At 40.3% G+C, this 22,583-nt stretch overlaps 1 protein-coding gene across 1 annotated transcript in view; it reads right to left on the bottom strand.

The window, feature by feature from the left end:
• The window catches only part of AFG1L (AFG1 like ATPase), a 112,347-nt gene that overhangs the window by 70,982 nt on the left and 18,782 nt on the right, over positions 1 to 22,583 (bottom strand). The window contains exons 3-7 of the mRNA XM_006258518.4: positions 22,011 to 22,062; positions 21,294 to 21,395; positions 11,066 to 11,196; positions 4,589 to 4,688; positions 1,633 to 1,691 (exon numbers count right to left, since the gene is read on the bottom strand). Of these exons, the coding sequence (XP_006258580.3) occupies positions 1,633 to 1,691; positions 4,589 to 4,688; positions 11,066 to 11,196; positions 21,294 to 21,395; positions 22,011 to 22,062 (444 nt within the window). The remainder of the gene's footprint in view (positions 1 to 1,632; positions 1,692 to 4,588; positions 4,689 to 11,065; positions 11,197 to 21,293; positions 21,396 to 22,010; positions 22,063 to 22,583) is intronic.

The raw sequence follows: 22,583 nt of genomic DNA, 5'->3' as shown, positions 1-22,583 counted from the left end.
CCCATTACACAGACACTCAGTAATACCCACTCAGCCAGCCATTGATACAGGAGAAAATTCACACTGACAGTAAAACTGACTTGAATTTTTAAAGAGGGTGGGAGACCTAATAATCTGAAAAGAAAAGAGACTGCCTCCAAGTAAAAAGCAAAACTATTATACCCAACAATTAAAGTGATAATAGTGTCTCAGAATGATTTTCAAATTGTGGTTCAGGGAACACTTGCTAGCAGCCTGCAGAGCTGGATGAACACATGGCAACAACTCTCATACTCAAACTAGCTGTTTTATTATGACCGTAAGTGGAAAGAAGAACCTAGAAACAAAGGAATGAATCTGGCTAATGGTGCCCACTAGCAGGACAGGAACTCAGGAGCTCCATCAGGGAATGAGACAAATCAGGGGAAGAAAGTGGAATAGAAACACATACAAGGTAAGAGAAGATAAAGGGAGACAGAGGCACAGGAAAAAGAGAAAGAATATAAACTCATGGCCTCTCTCCATGGCCAAGACTGCCCCCAACTCCCTGGTCCTTTTGGAGGGCTGTTTTATCCTCTGACATTTGGAAAAAACAAAATATCAAATAAAACCATTCCTCTGTCCACTTTGGGGTACCAGTGCCAGAAGCTCCTTCTCTCTTCTATCCCCCTGTTCCTGAGTCTACTTCAGGAACCTGTCCCTCTCCTGGGTATTCTCTAACAGCCTGTTATGGAAAATGCCGAACCAACAGTGAGGTCTGTTAGTTAAGCTTTACTGACACTCCCTCTCAGCCTTAAAAGGGGAAAGCCATGTTGTTACAGGATTTGAGCTAATGGGACTGCAGAGTTTAAAGTGAAAACTAAAAGCAAACAGTGGAATTACACACATATAGGGCTAGTAAAACTGCTTGAAAAAAATAATTTACTGTAGAGTATTATAAAATACTACTCCTTCAGTTGTTTGAGGTTTTTTTGCTAAACTGCATAGTAATCACATAAGTAACATCTTTGTATACATGAAGACTTCTAAAAAAAAAAAAATTTCTGGTAAAAGGAAAGCATGGCAGCAATATCTGCTTAACAGTATAGCAGGGGTGTCAAACTCACTTGGGGCCCAGGGCAGAACCTGGACCACAAAGCTTCTCACAGGCTGGATCCAGCCCAGGGCAGAGGCGGCTGCTACAGCAGCTGCGGTGATGGCAGGCCCAGTGGTAGCATGTGGTCCAGCAGCTGTGAGGGGCCTGAAGGCCTGCCACCACTGATGGCCACAGCCAGCAGGGCCAGAGAGCCCTGCCTTCTGCAGAGGCCATAGCACAGAACTTTCTGTAGCCTGACAGATTCAGATCTGGCTCATGGAGCATCTCTCTGTAACTACAGGAATTATAGTCACAACACATACATACACAGCAGTAATACAATGCTGTCCAAACAAATCCATTCTAGAGGGGTGTTTCTGGAAGTTAAATATTCCCTGTTAGGCACTCGGGTGTTCTATTAACATAGACAACATTACCAATGAACAATTCTAGCTGCTCATATTAATTTTGCTTTAAACCTATAATAATTAGGTTTTTTCCCTGAAATCCTGTACAAACCCACATTTATCAACTGGGCAGACAAAAATGAAAACCATTCAACAAGTGACTTTCCTTACCTTCAAAACAGCAATAAATGGTACAAAGTTGGCTCTCTGAAGCCCATTTTTATAGAGGTCTGAAAGAGAAAACATGCATTAGCTTTGTCACTTAGTCTTCATATTAATGTCAGCTTGTCTTTTAGTCTGGTAAGTGAAGCTCTATGCTGATGGAGAGATAAAGGAAGAGAAAAGAAATAAAGGAAGCTAAAATTGACTTCTATTCTTTTGCTGTATGAAATTCATTAGGTTCTTAAAAAAATAAGACAGACAAATGGAATTCAGTATAATTAGATTTCAATCTCTAATGAGAAATAAATTAATTTTGGCAAAAGAGAGGTATAGAAAAGCCTCTGAATAAATAAGCACATAAAGAACTGGAAATATTGATAATCAGTCAGTGCAGCTATTCAGACAAACTATATACATGCTTAGTTTTAAAGATTTGGAAAAGGATTTGTACTACAAATGAAATACTATAATGCCAAGTTTCAGTGTTGATGCTGTAATTCTGTTTATTGGGATTACTTTTCTATCTTCTAGTAATTCTAAACACATCTATTATTTTTCAAGTCAAGGAAATGTGATTTTTACATAAATAAAATTACAAAGTACATAATCCTTCAAATTTTCACTAAATACTGCAAAAATTAAAATATTTTATAATGCAATATGTATCTGCATTTTGAGAGAATATATAAAATAATAAATATAATCAGTTAAACAGCATTATATAACTTTAACTAAAATGCCTTTTCTGGAAAAATCACTACAGGGAGAGAATAAATATTTTATTATAGTGAAGTTTTCACTTTAAAAGCTGTACTATGTATTACTAAGAATGAGCTATTCCATTTTATTAATACTGTTGCCATCTTTTTGCAAGGACCCAACACCTGTTAACAGGGCAAGTCAATAGAAAAAAACAGGCACCAGTCACAAACTTCCACTAAAGGATGAGACTACATTAGATTTTTATTCAAGTGTATGTTGCAGTCATGCTTATATGGGTTACAGCCAGGTTGGGCTTCATTGTTTTATGAGATGTACTAACGTGTAATGGTACAGACACAAGGTGGCATGCCCGAACAATCAGCAGAGTAGTAAATTCTGCATCCTAGTCAACAGCAAATTTTGTATACAGACCTAAAAGTGAAAATGGTACATGGCTAACAATTATGTCAATGCATAATTTTTAAAAATAAGAAACAAGTGAGTGCAAGCTTACTTGGGGAAACCAGTGAATATTAAGAACTGCTTTCCATCTAGTAGTATTTTAAACATGCTGTTTGAGTATGATAAACCTACCTGTACTAGTTCCTCTAGTTAATGAGCACTAGTTGCCTTGTTTTCACTCTACTATTTTTCTATTTTGGGAGAGCAAGGCAGGTGTGGGAAATGGAGGTTTTTGGAATCCCAGCTTTACTCTTCCCCCAATGTACATTCAGTGTTTCCCCCTCACACTCCAGAACAGCAGTTTGTGTAACTTTATTAACTGTGGCACTTAGCCAATCAACAGGGTCAGTTTTCCCTTTAGCTAAGGTGCCACCTTGTGTTTCTGTATCCATAAGGAGGGGAAAAGAAATGCAGAACTACTAAACTTTGGTACTTTAATGAGAATAATGCAGTGTATTAATGCCACACTACATCATGGACAAGGATTTTATTTCAGACGTGTCTTTAGATGGCAGGATTGATTCCATGTACAGAGAAGGAAGGGGTGCTATGGTTTGCCCCATCTAATAGCACCACAACTCCACACCATGATCATAATCCTTACTGGAAACTGCAAGTGCAAACTAAATATACCCCATGCAGTTGCAGATTCTTTGTGGCCTTCTATACCACTGAAGAAATGTACAAAAGCAGATAAATGACAGAACCCAACCAGTTGTTCAGATTTATTTAAAAGGATAAAGAGGTGGGACCAAAGCCAAACTCACTATTTTATCACCCCTGAATTTAGATTGTTTAAAGCTATGCTCTTAAAAATGACTCCCGAAACTGAACTAGTGCATGATTCTTTTTGTGTACATCTCAAGTTGCGTTAATTATTCCCTTGCTATAATTCATAATTGGTCAAGCAAGGAACAAGCAAATGCTATGCAACATTCCAATTATAACATTTAAACACTATTTTGCCTCATTCAAATATAGAATTTTTCTCTTTTTTAAGTCCAAAAACTTTGGCAATTCTCTTATAAGAAAACAGAATTTTTAAAGCCTTTTGCTGTCACTTGAATAAAAAAAAAAAAAAATTAATTAAAAAACAGTGCTAAACAATTCAAAACTTATGTTATTAACACTGTGGTTTTAAAAGTGTCATTTAGCAACAAAAATAAGATTCCCTTATCTTACTTGAATAAATCTTTCCAGATTTTGAGGTTTAACTGTGTTCATAAACAGGCCAACTTTATAAACATATATAAGCTTTTGTTCATAATCTGGACTTCTCAGTTGCCAGAAAATGACCCCAAGGCAGGCAAAGTCAGCTCAGTAGGTTGAACACCCCCCCCCCCCCAAGAAAAAAGTAACATGAACTCCCAGGTTGCCAAAACTGAGGGAGGAAGAAATTACTTCCTTCCTTTGTGATCCATGCTCTGGCTCCTGCTTTTTTGCCTACCCAATCATGAGATAGCTTTTCACCCCTCTTCTACTCTTCCCACATCACCAAACTCCCAGCTCTTGGTTTGGGGGGGGAAGGGCGGGGGGGGCGGGGGGTGAAATATAAATCACTTCAAGAGGTTGTAGATGTAGAAAAAGATTGATAGTCAGGTGAGAAGAGCTGAAGTCAGGACTCCAAATGCACCCTTTCTTCCAGATAAAGGGAAAAAAACCAGGAGGGGTCTGTATTGTATAGCGAAAGTATGAGATTCTCAAAAAACACTACAGATTTTGTCAGCATTAAAAGTTGAATAAATACAAACTGACTTCTATAAGAGGCATTGAATAATGCTAGCAATGCATCTGGTTTTACCTTCCGGTGGCCTGTTGGATGTTGCCACAACAACCACCCCATTCTGGAACAGATTTTCAAAAAGCTGTTTCAGAATCATGGCATCAGCGATGTCAGTGACCTGTGGAAGACAACACATTTGTTTTATCCTGCTTTCAGCTTCTGCTGTATAGATCTGCAAATGGCTTCATAGTTAAAAAAAAAAAAAAAAAAAAGGCTTGTTAGTAAAATCCTTGGAGAAGGATTCTAATTATTGCTTGGGGAAAAATAAAGGGGATAATTAATAAGCAGAGAATGCATGACAGTCTTTTAAAACTTGTCTGCTCTTTATTACAGAACCCCATCATTTCTTTACCAGTTGCTAAATGATTCCATGTTAACTTCTATTATAAAACTACAGGTGGGAGCCACAGAAAACAGACCTAAACATTTAAGAGGCCTAATTAATTAGAAGCAACATGAAATAACAGAAGATAGATAAAGAAAATACACACCGGCTGTTTTACATTTCTATTACCTTTGTAGCAAAGGTTCGGAGAGGTGACTTTAAATGGTCATGGGACTTTAGAAATAAAGACAAGTAGCCAACTATACATAATCAGCTGCTGTTGAAAATAGAATGATATGACATAGATACTATTGTGTGATTGTTGCACAAAACAATTCAACAGATGGCCCATCACAAAAATAAGCAATTTCATTGTTCTTTTTAAGTGCCTTCTATTACTGTCCATGAATAATCAAAAGGCACTGCAGTCACTTCCAGCATAGTCAGCCTCTTCTAACCTTCAGACACAAAACATTCACTCTAACAAAAAAGGGGTGGTACAATTAATACCAAAAAAAACTTGGCAAACAATAAGCAGTAAAGTGAAAATTCTTAGACAAACTATTTACGAAGGCTGATTATAACTCATAATATTTGGAAATGGAATAACACAGGCTTACTACGTCAGAAATACTGGGCGTGTCTACATGTGCGCATTTAATGTGCATTAGACCAATTTAAGGCGCATTTAGGGCTTGTGTCTACACGTGCATGCCCTTAATGTGCCTTAAAATGGCAATTTAAGGCTATTTGAGCCTCAATTTGATACCTGTATAGAGCAGATTAAATCACATTAGTGAACATGTAGATGTGCTAATGCACATTAATGAAATGTGCCCATTGACTTGGGACTAACTTTAGTCCCATGTCAGTCCACACAACTGCCTTAATGCGCATTAGTGCATGCATGTGTAGACGCACAGCTAAATAGCCTTAATGTACATTAGACTAACACGCATTAAGTTTAGATGCATGTAAGAGCACGTGTAGACATGCACCCTGTGTGTTAGAAAGAAAAATGTAGTAAATTTTTCTGAATACAGAGAAATCCAGTTTTATTGGTAATATCACAGATTATAGAATCTTGCAGACTGGCTAAAATCAATGGAGTCAAACAAAAAACAAGGCTATGAGTAGGAAGGATGGATTCTTTCACTCTCACCCCTCTGTCGTATCCACCTGTGCCTTGTCTTACAAGGGATCTGCCTATGTGGTGCCACATAGCAGGGACTTTGACCACACAACTGACAGATGACCTCCTGTGCGCACAGGAAGAAGGTAAGAGTGCTTCTGCCAATATGCAGGGGTGTAGGTTGTAGCTGTGTTGGTCTAAAGACATAGGCAGACAAGGTTCCTTGGGTGAATCTGATATCTTTTATTAGACTAACCCAAATGGTTGGAGAATAGTTATTAAGCAAACTTATAACCTGCCTGACATCTGACTCCCCAGGTATCTCTCCACTTTCATCCCCTTTCTCTCTCTCCCGCCCACCCCCCTGCCTGTCTCTCACCCATTGACTCCTCAATCTACATTTTCACTGACTACCTGTCTTGTATGCATACCAGCCCAGCCACTGGGTTGGTCTAATAAAAGATATCAGATTCACCCAAGGAACCTTGTCTGCCTTCTGCCAATATAGCTTATTGATGTTCCCCAAATTGAGTAAGCTATACCAATAAAAAGCACTTTTTACTCATATGAATGCATCTAAACTAGGGCTTTTGCCAGCATAAAATGCTGAAAAAACAATCAGACTCCTTACAAACATTACTAGACTAGCAAAAAGTGTATATCAGGCCTTAGGCTATAAATGCTTCAGAAGCAAGGTCAGGGAGGAAATTAAAGTAAATGAAAGACACTGCTCCCAGCCTCTGCTTAAATCTACTGATTTGTGGGGAGCTAGGAAGAACAGAGATGGACTTTGCTTTGTCATCTATTAGAGGCAACAGGGGAAGCCTTAAATAAAAGCAGGTTTTTCCTTCTCTATCAACAATCTCTGGGTAACTATTCACTTAGTTCAAGGGGGAGGTTTGCTTTTTTTTCTAACTCAACATTAAACCATTTGATGAGTAATACAGTATGCAAACTATATACATCATAAATTACCCAGTGTCCAGCCTACACTCTGTTCAGAGCCATGGAGATATTTCTTCCAAAGTCTGCATATGCTAACTCAGGGACACGCAACTTGTCAAGTTCAGTTGCTTATATATTAGCTATTAGCAATTGTTTTCCTAAAGGTTCTTCTGAATTAATAAAATGTCATAAACTTCCAAAGTTGTCTCAAAAACTGAAGACATGGAAAGGGAAGTGGCACTTACATTATTTGATTTGGAATTCAAGATCACTGAGTTTCTGCACAAACACTCTAGTGCAAATAGTTTTGCCAACTGCTTGTACATTGGTAGTACTTTAAATAAGAAATCAGAGCACAAACACAAATTTTAAAAGCAACTGAAAACCTTAATTGAGCCATAAAACAAGACTAAGAGAGGTGTTAAAATTGTGAAATTATTCTGTTACAAACTTTAACATTTTAAGTTGTACAATATACAACACAGTATAGTGTTTGAAAAAGGACGTAAAGGACTGAAAAAAATTATATTTGTCGATTTTACAAAGGAAATATTTATAATGAAGTAAAAAGAAAGTGATAGTTTTGATGCCAAGTTATTTGATGTTATAAAATTTTAATGTTACCACCTTACTAGAAAAAAATAACTTTTGAAGCTATATAAATTAATAAAGCAAGAGTCACTTTGTAATTCAGAAGCTGATTTATGCTCTTTTGATCTTGTATAGTTTTTGAACGGTAGGATAATTTTATAGGGTAAGCAAACAGAAGACAATAACTCAAGCATTCTCATAGTTCAGGTTTTTTCTGTACCCAGCTTTCATTACAACCAAGAACAAAAGAGAAGGCTACAAATTATCAATAAGAAGAGTCTCCTAATGGAGAGAATGGAGAAATTTCATTAGCATTTAAGAGAAAAGATTTTTATGACCTAGTGCTGCTTTCCATTATGACTCACTTAAGTAAAAAAGAAAAAAACTAATAGTTAATTTACATCTGTAAGTGCTTGAGACTCAGTCATCCACTGATTGGTACAGCTCCCTATAATGAATGACAAACATAAGCATGTATTATCAGTAATTAGTATTAGCTGAAAAAAATAAGAGCATAGTTTTTTATTAGAGGCTTTTAATAGCTTTGCTGGTTTGTAAAAACTGTCTAAATTGTAGTTCTTTTTAAACCCAAGTGATGCTGATAGTATTTAAATACTGTCTCTGCATGATCATTCTGCTTATCAAGTCGAGATTCTATTTCCATTAACATTACTACTTGCTACAAGTTACAGTACAGTATAAAATTAGAAGCCCTAATTACTTATGTATAGAGTTGTTTCAGAACTACCCAAAATAAAAATAAATCCCTGACTTTACAGGCTTTTACTGTAAAGCAATAAAATTATAATTGTAAATGGCACAAATCTTGGTTTTTATGTTTAGGGCCAATTTTAAAAGGCCATACAATTTGCCTGGGTATAAAAAAAAGTTGTTAAATGTTTACAGTAAAGTCCCATGGATCAAAGATTGTGAAAAGGAACACCACTTATTAAGCACTACAAACTTTAGCATTGAAGAAGTTTTGGAAAGATTTAGTTGCTCAAAGACTTAACACAGCCAATAGCACAGCAGAAGCCACACCAGTATCATAAAATGCACCTCTATTTCAAAACAGTAATTATTTTAACGTGGAAACATGTAAAATAATTCAACAGACTCATATACTTTTCTATGTCATTTAGTTAATAGTAGTTATTTTAATTCCTTGTTTAACTCTTTATCCTGCCACCTACTTTCAGGATACTTTATAACATTGTCTTTATAACATCATTATTGACTCTGGCTGGGGGGTTTGTTGGTCTTCCTCCAGATGTTAAATGAGACTTGCCAACTTCAACAATGAAGAAATGCAATGATTCCTGATTTGATAACTGCTGAAATAAAAGTATCTTTAATGTTTTCTGCTAGCAATAATATGGAATCTCCTGTCACTATATATATTTCTTCAAAGAAAGACACTGTCCACTTTGTTCCTATTTGTATCAACAAGTACCTGAAAGATATTTCAAGTAAATCTAAACAGCTATTCTGATCATGTCTACTTCCACATTGTAAAAACATGGTTCTACTGTGGGAGCATAGACTCTTGCTTCCTTCTGTTATCATTTAAATAAGTCCCAAGTTTTCAGTTGGGACAGCAATTTTGTCTGAATGGTCCATTATTTTCTCTCTCTTTTGCTTATTTTCTTCCTGTTGTACCTGCTTAAATGTGAGCATGTGAAATCGTGAGTAAAATCTAGCCAGCTACACTTCTGCTGTGAAAACAAATGAGTAGATCCAACTCAGTATTATGAACATTACCTCTTTTTAAGGTATTTTGTATTATTACTATCAAAATAGATTTGTGCTGCTGCTTTCAAAGCTTTAACTTCACTGTGGGTTTATAGTAGTAATAAATTAACAAGAATTGATATCTAAGATTCAAATGAAAGTTCAATAGCTTGGAAACCCTTGCATGTGTTCCAAGTAATCCTGTTGCATTTCCTTCTCAGCCAGACAACAAAGACAAAAAGTTACTTCATTCAGGAATGAGACTATTAAAACTTAAGCATGTCAACAGGGGGAGCAAGCAAGCAACCTGGGAAAAGCATCAAGAAGAATCAAAGTCTACCTTTGGAGTGCTGAAAGAATACAGTAGTGAAGCCCCTGCTTACTTGAGTGACAAAGGAGTGGGTGATAACCCACTCCTATGCAAGAGGAGAGTTATTTCCATTACCACACCCAAAACTGCAATTAGAGAAAGGCCTCCTAGACATCTGTTTAAATTGTGCATCATTGAAATCAGCATGCTTACCAAAAAACTTCAAATTGCTTAACAGGAGAAGTATAACATGCTGCATTGCAGAACCCGTGAAATATAGTTCAGCAGAGCTCTCTGTTCATACTTACTTCTATATAAAACTACCTTCAAACAATGAGGTTGGAAATCAGAAAAAAAAATACTGCATTCAAAGGCATAAGGTAAAATCCCCTTCATTAATTCAAGGTGAGATTTTAAATTCCAATCCAAGCCCTAGAAAATGTAAGCCATAAGTGTCTTCCATTAGAACAAGACACAGGCAAAGAAAGCCAGAGAGCAATCAAAATAAGGAGAAAAACCACAAAAAATCCTACAGCAAGTCATGAAGAAGATTAATATAGTTATGGCAAATACCTGTACCCGATACAAGGTTTGAATGTGTGCTAGTAATATTTTCTAGATGGAAAGAAGAGATCAGCAGTAAAGAAATAATGAATAAGTCAAGAACTCTTTTCCCAGCTGGCAAACGAAGCATGCCTATCTGTGAAATAACTTCAAAGACTAATCAATCTTTCATAACAGGAAGAATGGTACACATTAAAACAATTAATTTTTACTTGTCTGTTACAGAGTTTACTTGTATTTGTAGAGCAGCTTCTCTCTCCAAAATTTCTTTAATGCACTTGTGCATTTTCAACATAACATCATGAGGCATATTAAAAATAAAGAGCTCAAGAATTCTGGAGAATAAAAAGAATTTAATCAAGTTAGTTTATGCAAAATATTTTATCAGTTTATTATATATTTTCATACTGAATTCAATAAAAACTGCTTATGATTTAACTGGTGTTTACACAGTGCTGCCAAATAGACTCCAGCAGACCACATAAAAAATTACAGTTGCATTGGACACGACGTTCCCAAGTCCTTGATCACAGTCACTCAAAGTTTTATTTGGTTATTTGAATGACAGTGACTAGGAGATAACAAGCAGGTATCAGGATACCAATGCACTCAGCACTGCACAAACATCGCAAAAAGGACATGTCTACCCCGAAGTGCTCATATAAACATCTCTTCAAGCATTAAATATCCCTACAGTGAATGCAATGATAAGAATGCAATGAAAATACTTGAAGCACGTTAATCCAATTAACTTCTTCAAGAATTGGAAACACAATTCGTATTCTTGAATTTTAGCCTTCTACCAATATGACTTATATAAAAGGTAAGAGATTCTAGAGTAAAAGATAAAAAAGTTCAGGTTTTCCTGAAGCTATGAAACAATACCTACTTACTCACCTGAAATTCATCAAAACATAAGAGACAAGCTTCTTCACTTATTTCCTCAGCTACTGGGGCTATTGGGTCATATGATTTGGCCATAAGTCCTGGTTTTCTTTTTGGCAAGCTCTGTTTAAGGCGGTGTATCCCTGAGTTAATAAAACAGAACAAGAATAGAAAGATGATGCGTTTTCCTTTATATGCTCCAGAGGGAAAGCTAGAAATACAAATTTTAGTTTAGATACTAAAATGCAAGAACATGAGCACTATATTTTAATTGGGCAAGCGGAGTAATTTTTTAACCTTTTCATGTATTACAGATTCAGTACACCATGTTTTCCCGCTTAAAATGTGTCAAATACTGCTTTGTAAGTCTCTTGGATCCTGATGATATCCACATTAAGAAGGTGCAACTATCTTTCCATTGTTTCAAAAATCCTGATATTTTAATTGGTAAAGCTTTAATTTTGTCATGCTTAATTTATTACTTTGACTTCAGTTTGATTTCTTTGAGATTTCTAATATTCAGGACAATCTTTAAAGTATTGCAAAGTCAATCAGGGAAATATGCACTGCTTTATAAGTCATACTTACAACTTTGTGGTCAAATTCTAGGATAATGAGAAGAATCAGCTCAGAGAAACTAATCCCTACATTTCTGAACTTTACTCAAGAAACACTGAACACAAAGTACTATGGTACAATATAACACTTTAGCTTATACTGAACATAATCTCTAACACACTAAAAATCAACGCTTGGTAAAGACAGACCCTGTGATGAGAAGTTAGTTTTATTAAGAACAGACATACTGCAACTTATGTACTTATTTGGTCTCCAAAACATGGACCACCCCCATGCAGTATTGGTCACTGTGTCACAGTGAATCATCATTGGTATGCTGTGGATGCAACATAGGACTACAACTATAATCAAATTTAAGATTTATTTTTACATGAGGATGTTAAATTTTGAGGAAAAGATCAGGAAGGCTCCCAACTTGAAAACAGAAAACTTCAAAACAACCCTGAAGAAGTTTTGAGAGAGAAAATGAGTCAGCAATGTGACACCAACACAAAAAAATGCATGAAAAGTTATGCAATCTGGGGCTGCATTAACAAAAGCATTGTATGCAAGACACAGAAGGTGATAGTATCCCTCTACTCACCTGCTGGTTAGGCCCCACCTGGAGTATTGTCTCCAATTCTAGCCACCACATTTTAAGGACGTTGAGAAAATGGGGAGGATTGGAGAGCAAGTGACAAAGATAATAAACAGGTTGGAATTCAATCCATAGAGGAAAGGCTGCTAGAACTAGGTCTGTTTAGTTTTAAGGGAGGGATATGATAGCAGTTTTCAAATATTTGAAAGCTGGTCATAAAGAATATAGAAAAGCATAGTTTTCTCTTACCACATAGGACAGGACATGAGGCAACAGATTTAAACCACAAGGCAGATTTACCATATTTATTCAAATATAAGATGAGATCCCCCCCATCAGCATATGGAAAAAAGCTGTTCATCTTGCATGGCATACAAGAAAATCTTATTAAATATGTTACATATCATTAAACTGTTGTCACAAGCAGCATGAAAACCAACTATAAAATTGATTAAATAAAACCAACACTGAGCATGGCTATGAAACACATGGCCCATATTGAGCAATCATACTGGTGGGAAGCTTTTTTTTTTTGGCTTTTAAAAATAATGGGAGGGTGTTACTTCCACAGGGAACTGGCACCAGACCTGGAGGTACTGCAGTATCAGGCTGCGATCAGGAGAGTCAGAGCCAGCTCTGACACCCTCCCCTCTTGGTGCCCGAAATGGACTTAACTACATTTGATCTTAGCCAAAAATAAATAAATAAATAAATTTAAAAAAAATGCAATGCTGATGGGAACCTACAGAAGGGTTTTTTCCCAAATTAATTAGCCAAATCTGTTCTGAATCCTATCAATTGAGCACAACTCAATCATTCAAAATGCTGTATGTAGCAGTACATCCAGCAAATATCCTCCACCCCAGACTTTTCAGCCTGGGGCTTCAGATACTCCCAAATCCATTTGGCAGGTATCTTACGTGTAGGCCCAAGCCTTGAGGTCCTGGGGTTCAGATGTCCCTTGATCTCACTCACCCTTAGCTAATGGCCACAAGAACAAGCTTAGAGCAGTCCCCACAAGAACAGGTTAGTACAGACCATCTGAATAAGATATATTCAGTGCAAGATAAGATACACCAATTGCACTCAGTCCCTCTTAGCGCTGACTCTTTCTCAAGTCATGGTGGGCCATGACTACTGAATAGAATGTGACTTGTTTCACTCCCACAGCTGAGCTGTGCCTTTCTTTCCCATTTCCATTGATTCCTGTATCTTCATTATCATTAAATGTCTGGCAAACATCACCGAACAGGGCCCCAAACAGTCCACCCAGAAACCCTGTCACCCCGTCTCAGCCTGGTGCATAAGATTAGTATGACCCTGCCCTCCACGAGGTGGAACCAGACCACGTTGCCCTGTGCCTCATCTGCATATAAATCTTTGAAGGATCCTAAGACTTTGACAAGAATACCTAGTTCCAGGGGACAGTATCTGGAGTATACAAACATACTGAACAGTTCATGGGGTTAGCATTTCAAGCCATGGTATCGACTCTGCTGGGGCCCAGCCCAGTGAACTATATGATGAATTATAAAGCTTTTTGGCTTTCAACTAATATATTATGTATAATTTGCACTAGTTGAATGAAATACTGGTGACAGTGGTGGCTATCTACCAGGAGCTGTACACCGAATGACCAGAGGACCTGGGGGCCATGTAGGATTGTCTGCAGATGCTCACCCAGATCTCTGGAGAGGGCAAACAGCTGATGCTGGTAAAGGAGTGGACCTGGGAGGAGGTTGACAAAACCCTCTTCAGTTTCAAGAATCACATGACTCCTGGTGCAGCGGGGCTGCCCAAGGAGTATTATGTTACCTTCTGGGATCAGGTGGGCCCTGAGCTGCTAGAGGTCTTCAAAGACTGACTGCAAGAGGGCCACCTGGGGACAGGGATGGACCAGTGCCTCATGACCTAGGGGCAGGGATGGACTAGTACAAGAAGGATCCAAGGGAGGAGTTGAAGAACTGGACGCCCATAACTCTCCGGAACATCAGCTATAAATTGCTGGCCAAGGTGGTGGCCGAGTGCCTTAAATCTGTCATAAGGACAGCGATCCACGAAGACCAGATGTGCACAGTGCCAGGGAGACAGATCCACAGAGCCCTGATGCAGCTACGGGATGCAGGAGAGGGGCTGGAGCAGTGCCATGCTGAACCTTGACATGGAGAAAACCTATGAATATCCTACCAATTCCTATTTGAGATGCTGAAGACGACGGGGGTCCCACCAACCTTTGTCACCTGGATAAACACTGTACATGGACATAAGCAGCTAAGTGCTGGGAAACAGGATCCTGACTGCACCAATCGCAGTGGAGTTGGGGGTCTGGCAGGGGTGCCCACTCTCCCCATCATCTGCACCTCTAGGTCAACCAAGAGGAAGCTAGGGTCCTGGCCTACATGGATGACCTCAACATCCTCTGCACAGACAAGCGGTCAATTAAAAAAGTACTGAAACACACACACATATGGAGTGATGGCAGATGCCAAGCTCAATGTGAGCAAAAGCACTTGCCAGGTACTGTGTGATTTGGGGGACCTGTTGTCCCTGGGGGGTCTCCATCCCCCACAAGGAGGTGAAGATCCTCAGCTGGAGTTCGACCCAGAGCTGACTGGATGGAAGGTGTGGGAAAAGACAGAAGCTAAAGTTAATCAGAAATAGGAACTGTGTCACATGCACTGCCTGTCAATGGGGGGCAGCACATGGCACTCATGAAGGCAGTGCTGGTACTGGTGCTTCTGTACATTGCCCTTGTCTTCCCCCACTTGGAACAAATTACCCACTGAATCCAGAGGGCCATATGCATCTTCTTTTGGGGCTCTGGATTGGAGAGAGTGAAGAGTAAAACCTTGTACAAGACTAAATGGACAGGGGCCTGAGGAAAGCCAAACATACTGCTTTTCCTCTGGGCCAAATACATAAGCCAGATATGCAAACTGGTAAGTGGGGCAGAGGCTAAAACAGTCTGCTTCATGAAGTATTTTTCTGGTAACATGCTATGATGTTGGAGGATACACGTATTATCACCTAGCTACCTAGGAACCACCATGGTTCTATAGAACCCTGGAGCAGTTCCGCAGCAAGTATGCACTATAGAAAGATGGGCCTGATGACCCTAAGGAACCACCGCAAAATGCAGGAGGTGGTGAGGAAACAGGATGTGGTGTCAGCCATGGACCTACTACTCTCCAGCGACAGCTGCCAAGCCACAAGGACCTACAAAAAGAGCACAAAGACATGAACTGGCAAGTAGCCCACTGCATACTCCTAGTGCAGGCACAGTATCAGAGAGGGGTAGAGAAACCAACTATACTGCTCCAGGAAAACCTGCCCATGGAAAGCAGAAACAACTGACCACCTCCTGTGGTAGTGTTCTTTAGTCAAAGGGGTGTACAGGAAAGAGTTTATACAGTTCTCAAGATTGTGACAGGGGTCCAAACCCTGACCAGAGAAGTGGTGTCCTTTGGGCACTTGTCCAAACAGAAGGGGCCCCTGATGACCCACTTCAATCAATTCATTTCCTACTTTAGAAATGCCAGTGGAAGTCCAGGAACCTCCTCATATATGGGCTCACAAGCCTCTCGATAGAGGCCTGTGTCAGAATGCGACTAAGCGAGATTGAAGCGTACTACAAGAAAGTGCTGAAAGATGTTGGAGAGGTGGTGGGGATCATGTAAAGGAGAATGGACTGGTGCAGATTGTTCAAGGGCGTGACCCATGAAGAAAGTGATGACAATGATGACAATGGTGGTGGCGGTGGCAATGACAAGAGAGAAGAAGTGACAATGGCAGCGATGACTGAAAGGACTGGGAAAGAAATAGACAGGGGTGGAAGAGAGAGATGGGGTAAGCTTAGGGTGTAGGGAAAAGTTGCATGTCTTTGTGACTGGCAAGGGTGAGGCAATGGGAATGCAGGTGTGTGGACATGTGAGAGCACAGGTGCTCAGTGCAGATATTGTGATGGGAAGGTGTATGATGTAATGGCAATGATATGCTTTGGACTGTCAAGTGAGTCATAGCAGCCACCAGACAGTTTTCGTAGAAGTACTGCAATATATATTTTTTTTGCAAAAAGAAGTATAGTTTGTACTATATATAAGTAGCTACAAAAGTGCTGCTTAAAAGTGCTTTTATGGAGTGCCTGTGCTAAAACCCACAGTAATTTCAAAAAGGTAAAATACCTTAATTCTGGACAGTACCCATAGTAATTTGCCTATATGTAAGTTATTACAGGCATGTTCATTTCAAAGTCAGTGTTTGCAGATTTACTCCTTACTTCCACGTGTTTAGGGAGAGCAGGGTCTGACAATAAGGGGGAAGGGGCTGCAGGAGGAAGAAGTTGGGGGGGGTGGGGCAGCAGAGGACAAGATGGCCATCTGACCCCCAAAATTTTATTTTCCCTGCTGTAGCAGTGGGAGGGGGACAAATTCAAGGCAAACCTCCAATAATTAGATTCTATACCTGCAAAATTATAACAAATTTATAAATTTTCCAGGTATAAAATATAAGACTTGCGGTCATCTTGTATTCAACTAAATACAGTAGCTCAAAACTCCAAAAAAAAATTCCTAGCTGCAATAATAGTAGGAGAAAAGAACAAGTCACAATAGGGCAGGAGTTTTCAACCTTGTTTAATAAGTATACCCCCAGTGGACAGAGCAGGGGTGTGGCAAGTGGTGGCAGCTGTGAGGCAGCGGCACGGGGTGGCGGTGTTCCATCCCCGCCTGCCCCAGAGTATCCCCTGGGATCTTTCAAAGTATCCCCGGGGGTATGCGTACCCCCCAGTTGACAACCCCTGCCATAGGGAATCTGTGGTGGTTTGCTGTTGGAGGTTTACTAAGAGGACAAGAACCTATTTAGGCTGCTTTAGAATAGTGATTCTTAATAGGGGTGTGCCAATACAGACTTTTTAGGTTGATACTGATGGCCTATTTTTAATGAGCCACATCAGCCAATATCAATCCAATTGCTTTCATGCAGTCGGGCAGCTTGGAGAGCAGCGTCCAGCAGTAAGTCTGCTGTGGGGGAAGGGGCATGGAGGGGGTGTAAATCGAGGCCCCAAGGTGAGAGAGGGAGTGGGGCAGGGCTTACGATGGAGCCATGAGTGGCTTGTTAGGGGGAAATGGGGGAAGGAGGGGAGAGCGGTGGCTCATGCTGCTACACGCATCCCAGAAGAGCATGGGGGGGCCTGTTCCCCCAAATCTATGCAAGAGGCAAGGGTGGGCTGCCGCTGTGGGCTGGGGCCAGAAGTGGCAGTGGGCTCTTCCTGGTGGGGGGCTGGGCTAAGCTCAGGGTGAGCGGTGGCAGCACCAGGAGGGGGACTACAGGGGGCTTCAGCCACTCCAAAATTCACCATAGCCTCTGCTTGGTGCCTCCGCCTGCCCCGAGTGGAGCCTGGCCCTGCCCCCAACTTGGAAGAACCCGGCACTGCTCCCGGCCCCAGCCCCCAGCAGCAGCCTGCCCTTGCCCTGCGCGCAGATCCAGGGGCACATGCCCCCCCATGCCCTCCCAGGGTGCATACAGCAGTGGGAGCTGCGCCCCTCCCCCCCTGGTGCCTCCTGGACGAGCTGCTTACAGCTCCGTCCTGTACCCTGCCCCAGCTGCGCAACACCTGCCCCAGCCCCACTCCCACCCTCACCACGGGGGACTCCATCTGCCCCCTCCCCTCACAACAGACTTACCAGTCGAACCCAGCTGCTCCCCACGCTGCCAGGCTGCGTTCCTGGCTGCCTGTGTGCTGCACTACAACTGCACATGCATGGGTCATTTATCAGCGACATTATCAGCCACATCAGTCAAAAAAATCCAATTGCTGATAATGTCAGTTTTCCTTATATTGGTGCTGAGCCAATATCAGACCTATGTATCGGTGCACCTCTAGTTCTTAACCTTTTCAGAGTAAGGGCACCCCTCCATACCTTTCTTTGAACATGGCAGCATTCCCAACCAAGAACCATTGTTGTGCTCAACTTACCTCAGTGATTCTCAACTGGGTGTCACAACTGTCACGGGTAAAACTGCCCCATTTATGTCATGCATAGCCAGACAGGAAAGGGCTCTGGTACATGCATGCTCCTCCTGCATTAGGGTTCTCTGATAACTCTAAAGCAGGAGGGAGCTTGCTCATGCTGCTGCCCTGATGGTCTGACCCTACAAGACATCTCCTAGAACCAGAGACATGTGGGACATGTGGAACTGTTCCATATGCCTCTGCTTCCAGGTGGAACTTGATGGGAAATGGAAAGGCTGCAGCATTAACCAGATGTCCTGCCCGATTTAGGGTTAACAGAGACCCCTACTGCAGGAGATGCATGGGCATACTGAATCCTTGCACAGAGGGTGTTTTACCTGGCTGCTGCCTGTGTCACTACACCGCTGAAGGGTCTTGGGGCCCGTCATTTTAGAACCACTGCCTTAGAAACAGCAAATCCTGCATCTGTGCAAAGGAATGGGTACCACAAAGTCCCTCCCAGACCTGTGATTTCTAAACACAGTTGATAGGAATTGTTTATAATGGTAAAAACTTTGCATAACGTTGGAGTTACGATACTTGATCTGAGCCTTCAAGAGGGCGAGAATTACTTCTTTACAAGTGTTCAGTGTTCTGGAATCAAAGAACTTGTAAGTTGTTGTCTAAGATACTCTAACACAGTTCCCTAACTTAAAGCTTGTAAATAGAGGTACACAGATATACTGGTCCATTTCTATCGGCACCGATAAAAGAAAAATTGACATTATCAGCAATGGGCTTTTTGTGGCCAATGTGGCTGATAATGTCACAGACAAATGCCATGTGCATGCAACATGCATGCAGGCAGGAGTGCAGCCCAGCAGCTTGGAGAGCAGCATCTGGCTGGTAAGTCGGGGCGGGGGGGGGGGGAAGGGGTGTGGGAGGACAGATGCAGGCCCTCACAGTGAAGTGGGGAGGGAGTAGGGCTGGGGCAAGGGCAGAGGCAGGGGCTGCCCAGCCAGGCAGGGCGGTGCACAAGACGGAGCCATGGGTGGCTCACCTGGGGGGCAGCTCCTGCTGCTGTGAGCACCCCGGGCGGGGAGGGGGGGGTGGGCACATGTCCCCAGGATTTGTGCATGGGGTGAAGGCAGGCTGTGCACTATGGGCCCAGGGCTGGGGGCTGCACAAGGGCTGCACTCGGGCCTGGTGGTAGCAGTGCTGGGTTGGGGGTCTACAGGGGGCTATGGGTAATTTTGGGGTGACTGTAGTCCACCCCATACCCTCCCTCCCCCGAGCACAGCCCCTGGCCCCAACCCATAATGGACAGCCCACCTTTGCCCCATGCACAAATCCGGGGGGCACATGCCCCCCATGCCTCGACAAAGGTGTGAGCAGCAGCGGGAGTTGCCCCCCCTCCAGCCCCCATGCCCACCAGACAAGCCACCTGCAGCTCTGTCCTTCACCCCACCCCAGCTGGGCAGTGCCTGTCCCTGCCTCAGCCCCACTCCCTTCCTCACCATGCGGGTCTAGATCTGCCTCCCCCCATGTCCCTTCCCCCAACAGACTTACTCGCCAGATGCTGCTCTCCCAGCTGCTAGGCTGCATATCAGCAATCAGATTGGTATCGACCAATATAGCTGGTTAATAATCGGCCATCAGTACCAACCAAAAAAATCTTTATCGGTGAACCCCTATTTGTAAATAAATAAGTTCACAATGTTAGGATGCTTCCTGGTATTTAGGATGAATTTCCTTTTACTATATTTATCAACATATTCCTAGTTGACATCAGCTTTGCCTCTCTAGAACAGCTCTCATCCTCAGTAGTGTTTATACCCTTCAAAATATTTTTGTGCTTAAAATAACTCCTGAAACTTCCCACCAATGATTTTCTCTTGCCTTACGCAAGGGCATCCAATATCATGTTGGACAGTCAAGCAAGGGTTTTTCCTTTTAAATATTCTAGAAATAAAGAGAGAAGAAATAACAGATGAGATGAAATTCATTACTTGGTATTTCATGTGGTATATATTTTGACTTTTTCCCCCTCCTTCCACCTCTTTCTGCCTACATTTATTAATAATTTTGATGAGTTTTTCTTTTAGTGGTATATGGGCACACTATTTGCTGAAAACAAAATACCTCATGAAATTGAGAGAGGGGTCAGACGACAACAACAACAAAAGTAAAATTTATATTGCCCTATGTTACCAGCTGTGTTACCTGATCTGATCCTCACAACGTAAGGTGCTGTGGTTGGAAACATTTCCATCCAGGGTTGAGAAAGGAAAGCAAAAGAACAAGGGTAGCAATGAATGAAATAACATGATTACTAAACAAAGAAAGTACTGATAGCACTAGCCTATGTTCTTCCAGGCTTACCAAACTGATTTCATTATTTCTAAAATTGTCCCTACTAGAAAAATGGCTAATCTAAGGTTTAATAAATCAAATAAATCAAGTAATGGAAATGCCTTTTTGAGTTTTTTTGGGGTTTTTTTTTTTAACTGGTCTTAAAGTGCTCATTGGCAATAATCAATCTCAGTCTTAAAAACATTCCTTTACATAACTTGTAAAACACATTTCTGTTTGTCACATTCTCTAGATGGAAGATATCTTCCCCTCTAGACCCATCTCCATTCTTTCCTCTCGCCCCCAAACTTAGTTTTATTTTCTCTCTCCCCCTCTTTTAGAACTGTGGAGTATTATGTTCAACTGAAGCCACCAACTGAGCCCAAACATAGTTAATTAATTATAATACTGATTTTACACATAAAATCTGGCTTTTTTGGAACAGCATCACATTATCATATTCAACATATAATTCACTATTGGCATCAATACTCTATAGAATTTAGTGTAAAATACTAGGTAAATACAGGATACCAAGTAAATTAATACAGAATATACATCTAATTTCATACATACTCAGCACTATATTATCTTTTGAGGAGGCATTCCTAAACAAACATGCTGCTAGTATCTACACTGGAATAAGAGAAAATCCTTTCCAAAACCTGTTTTTATTAGTTACTTAAAAGAGAGTCAAACTGGCTCATATGCAAAGAAAAAAGGTTTGCTTTACAGATTTGACATTTATAAATCACAGTAAGTATACAAAAATTTGCACTTACTTTTGTGTACATCTAGCATGAAGCCATGAAAATGGACTCTCTTTTTCCTCTCTACCTCCAGATGAGAATAAAATATGTCCATCACCATTGTCTTTCCTGTGCCTTCAAGTAATGAAAAACAAAAACACAAACACACCCTACAGGTAGTTAATTTAACAACAGTAGGTACTGATTACAGTAATGATTGTTCATTAGCTTTGAACTAATGAAAGTAGCTCTTCTGCAGAACAGTACAAGACCAGCTTGTTTGGGAAGAGGTTATATTTTATGTTTAAATAGCTAGAAGAACAGCTGTATTTTTATTTTTTCACACTGATTGGTGTACACAATTGGCTCAAAGCCCTGTACAAGTGGCTATATGTCTTCATATGAAATATCCTCCATATTTTCCTTAGAAGCAAGGGTGTTTTTGTGGTATATTGGCACAGTTAGAATAAATTCTTCCTTTCTTTTCTCTCTCAATCAATATTTAATAATATGGTTAATTTGGGCAATACCATGTCAAAATCAGAAATAAATTAATGAACAAAAATGTAACTGCTCATAGACTCCTAACTCTATTTGAAGACCAACTTATTTCTAAAAGAAAACTAGCCTGAAAAGCTCATAAAACATAAGTCATTTGCTATACAAATGAACTTTGACATAAAATGATACCTTAGAACTTCAGTAAACACACAGAGAAAACTTTTTAGTGAAATCTCTGCTGAAACTTACCAACATCTCCATAGACATAAAGGCCTTTTGGAGGTTTTCTTTTTGCAAACAGCTGCAAATCACAAGAAAAAAAGACCATTTTATTTAAATATAGCATGTAATACATCTAAGTCTACTCCTGGATGAAAGAAAACCAGGTGCATTGAACTAAATAAGGTTACAATGCAAGATATTTTTGATAAAACATTATTGATTTGATATTATTTTATACTCATTTAAAAAAAAATAATGCCTCTAATAAATTACTAACTCAAAAACTGATATGGAATCCATGTGGACTGAAAGGGGAAAATGGGCCAAAAATTCTGAAAACTGGCTCATGTGAAATGTGGCCCATTGTTCTTGGTGCACACTATTTAACATCACATATAAAACTACTGAAACTTCTCAATTCATGATCAAAAACTCTCTCTTCCACCAAGTTCTTTGAGCACACAGAATGGAAAGAATTTAGGAACACCAATTTTGTACTGTGAACCAGTATTTGCAAGTATATATTCCAGATCAGCAGCAATGTTGAGGATGTGATTTTAAAAAGAAGGTAGAGTAGCAATGGTGACTATTCCATCATAA

This window comes from Alligator mississippiensis, chromosome 1, assembly GCF_030867095.1.
Source record: "Alligator mississippiensis isolate rAllMis1 chromosome 1, rAllMis1, whole genome shotgun sequence".
Lineage (NCBI taxonomy): Eukaryota > Metazoa > Chordata > Crocodylia > Alligatoridae > Alligator > Alligator mississippiensis.
This window is presented reverse-complemented; position numbering and strand designations above follow the sequence as displayed.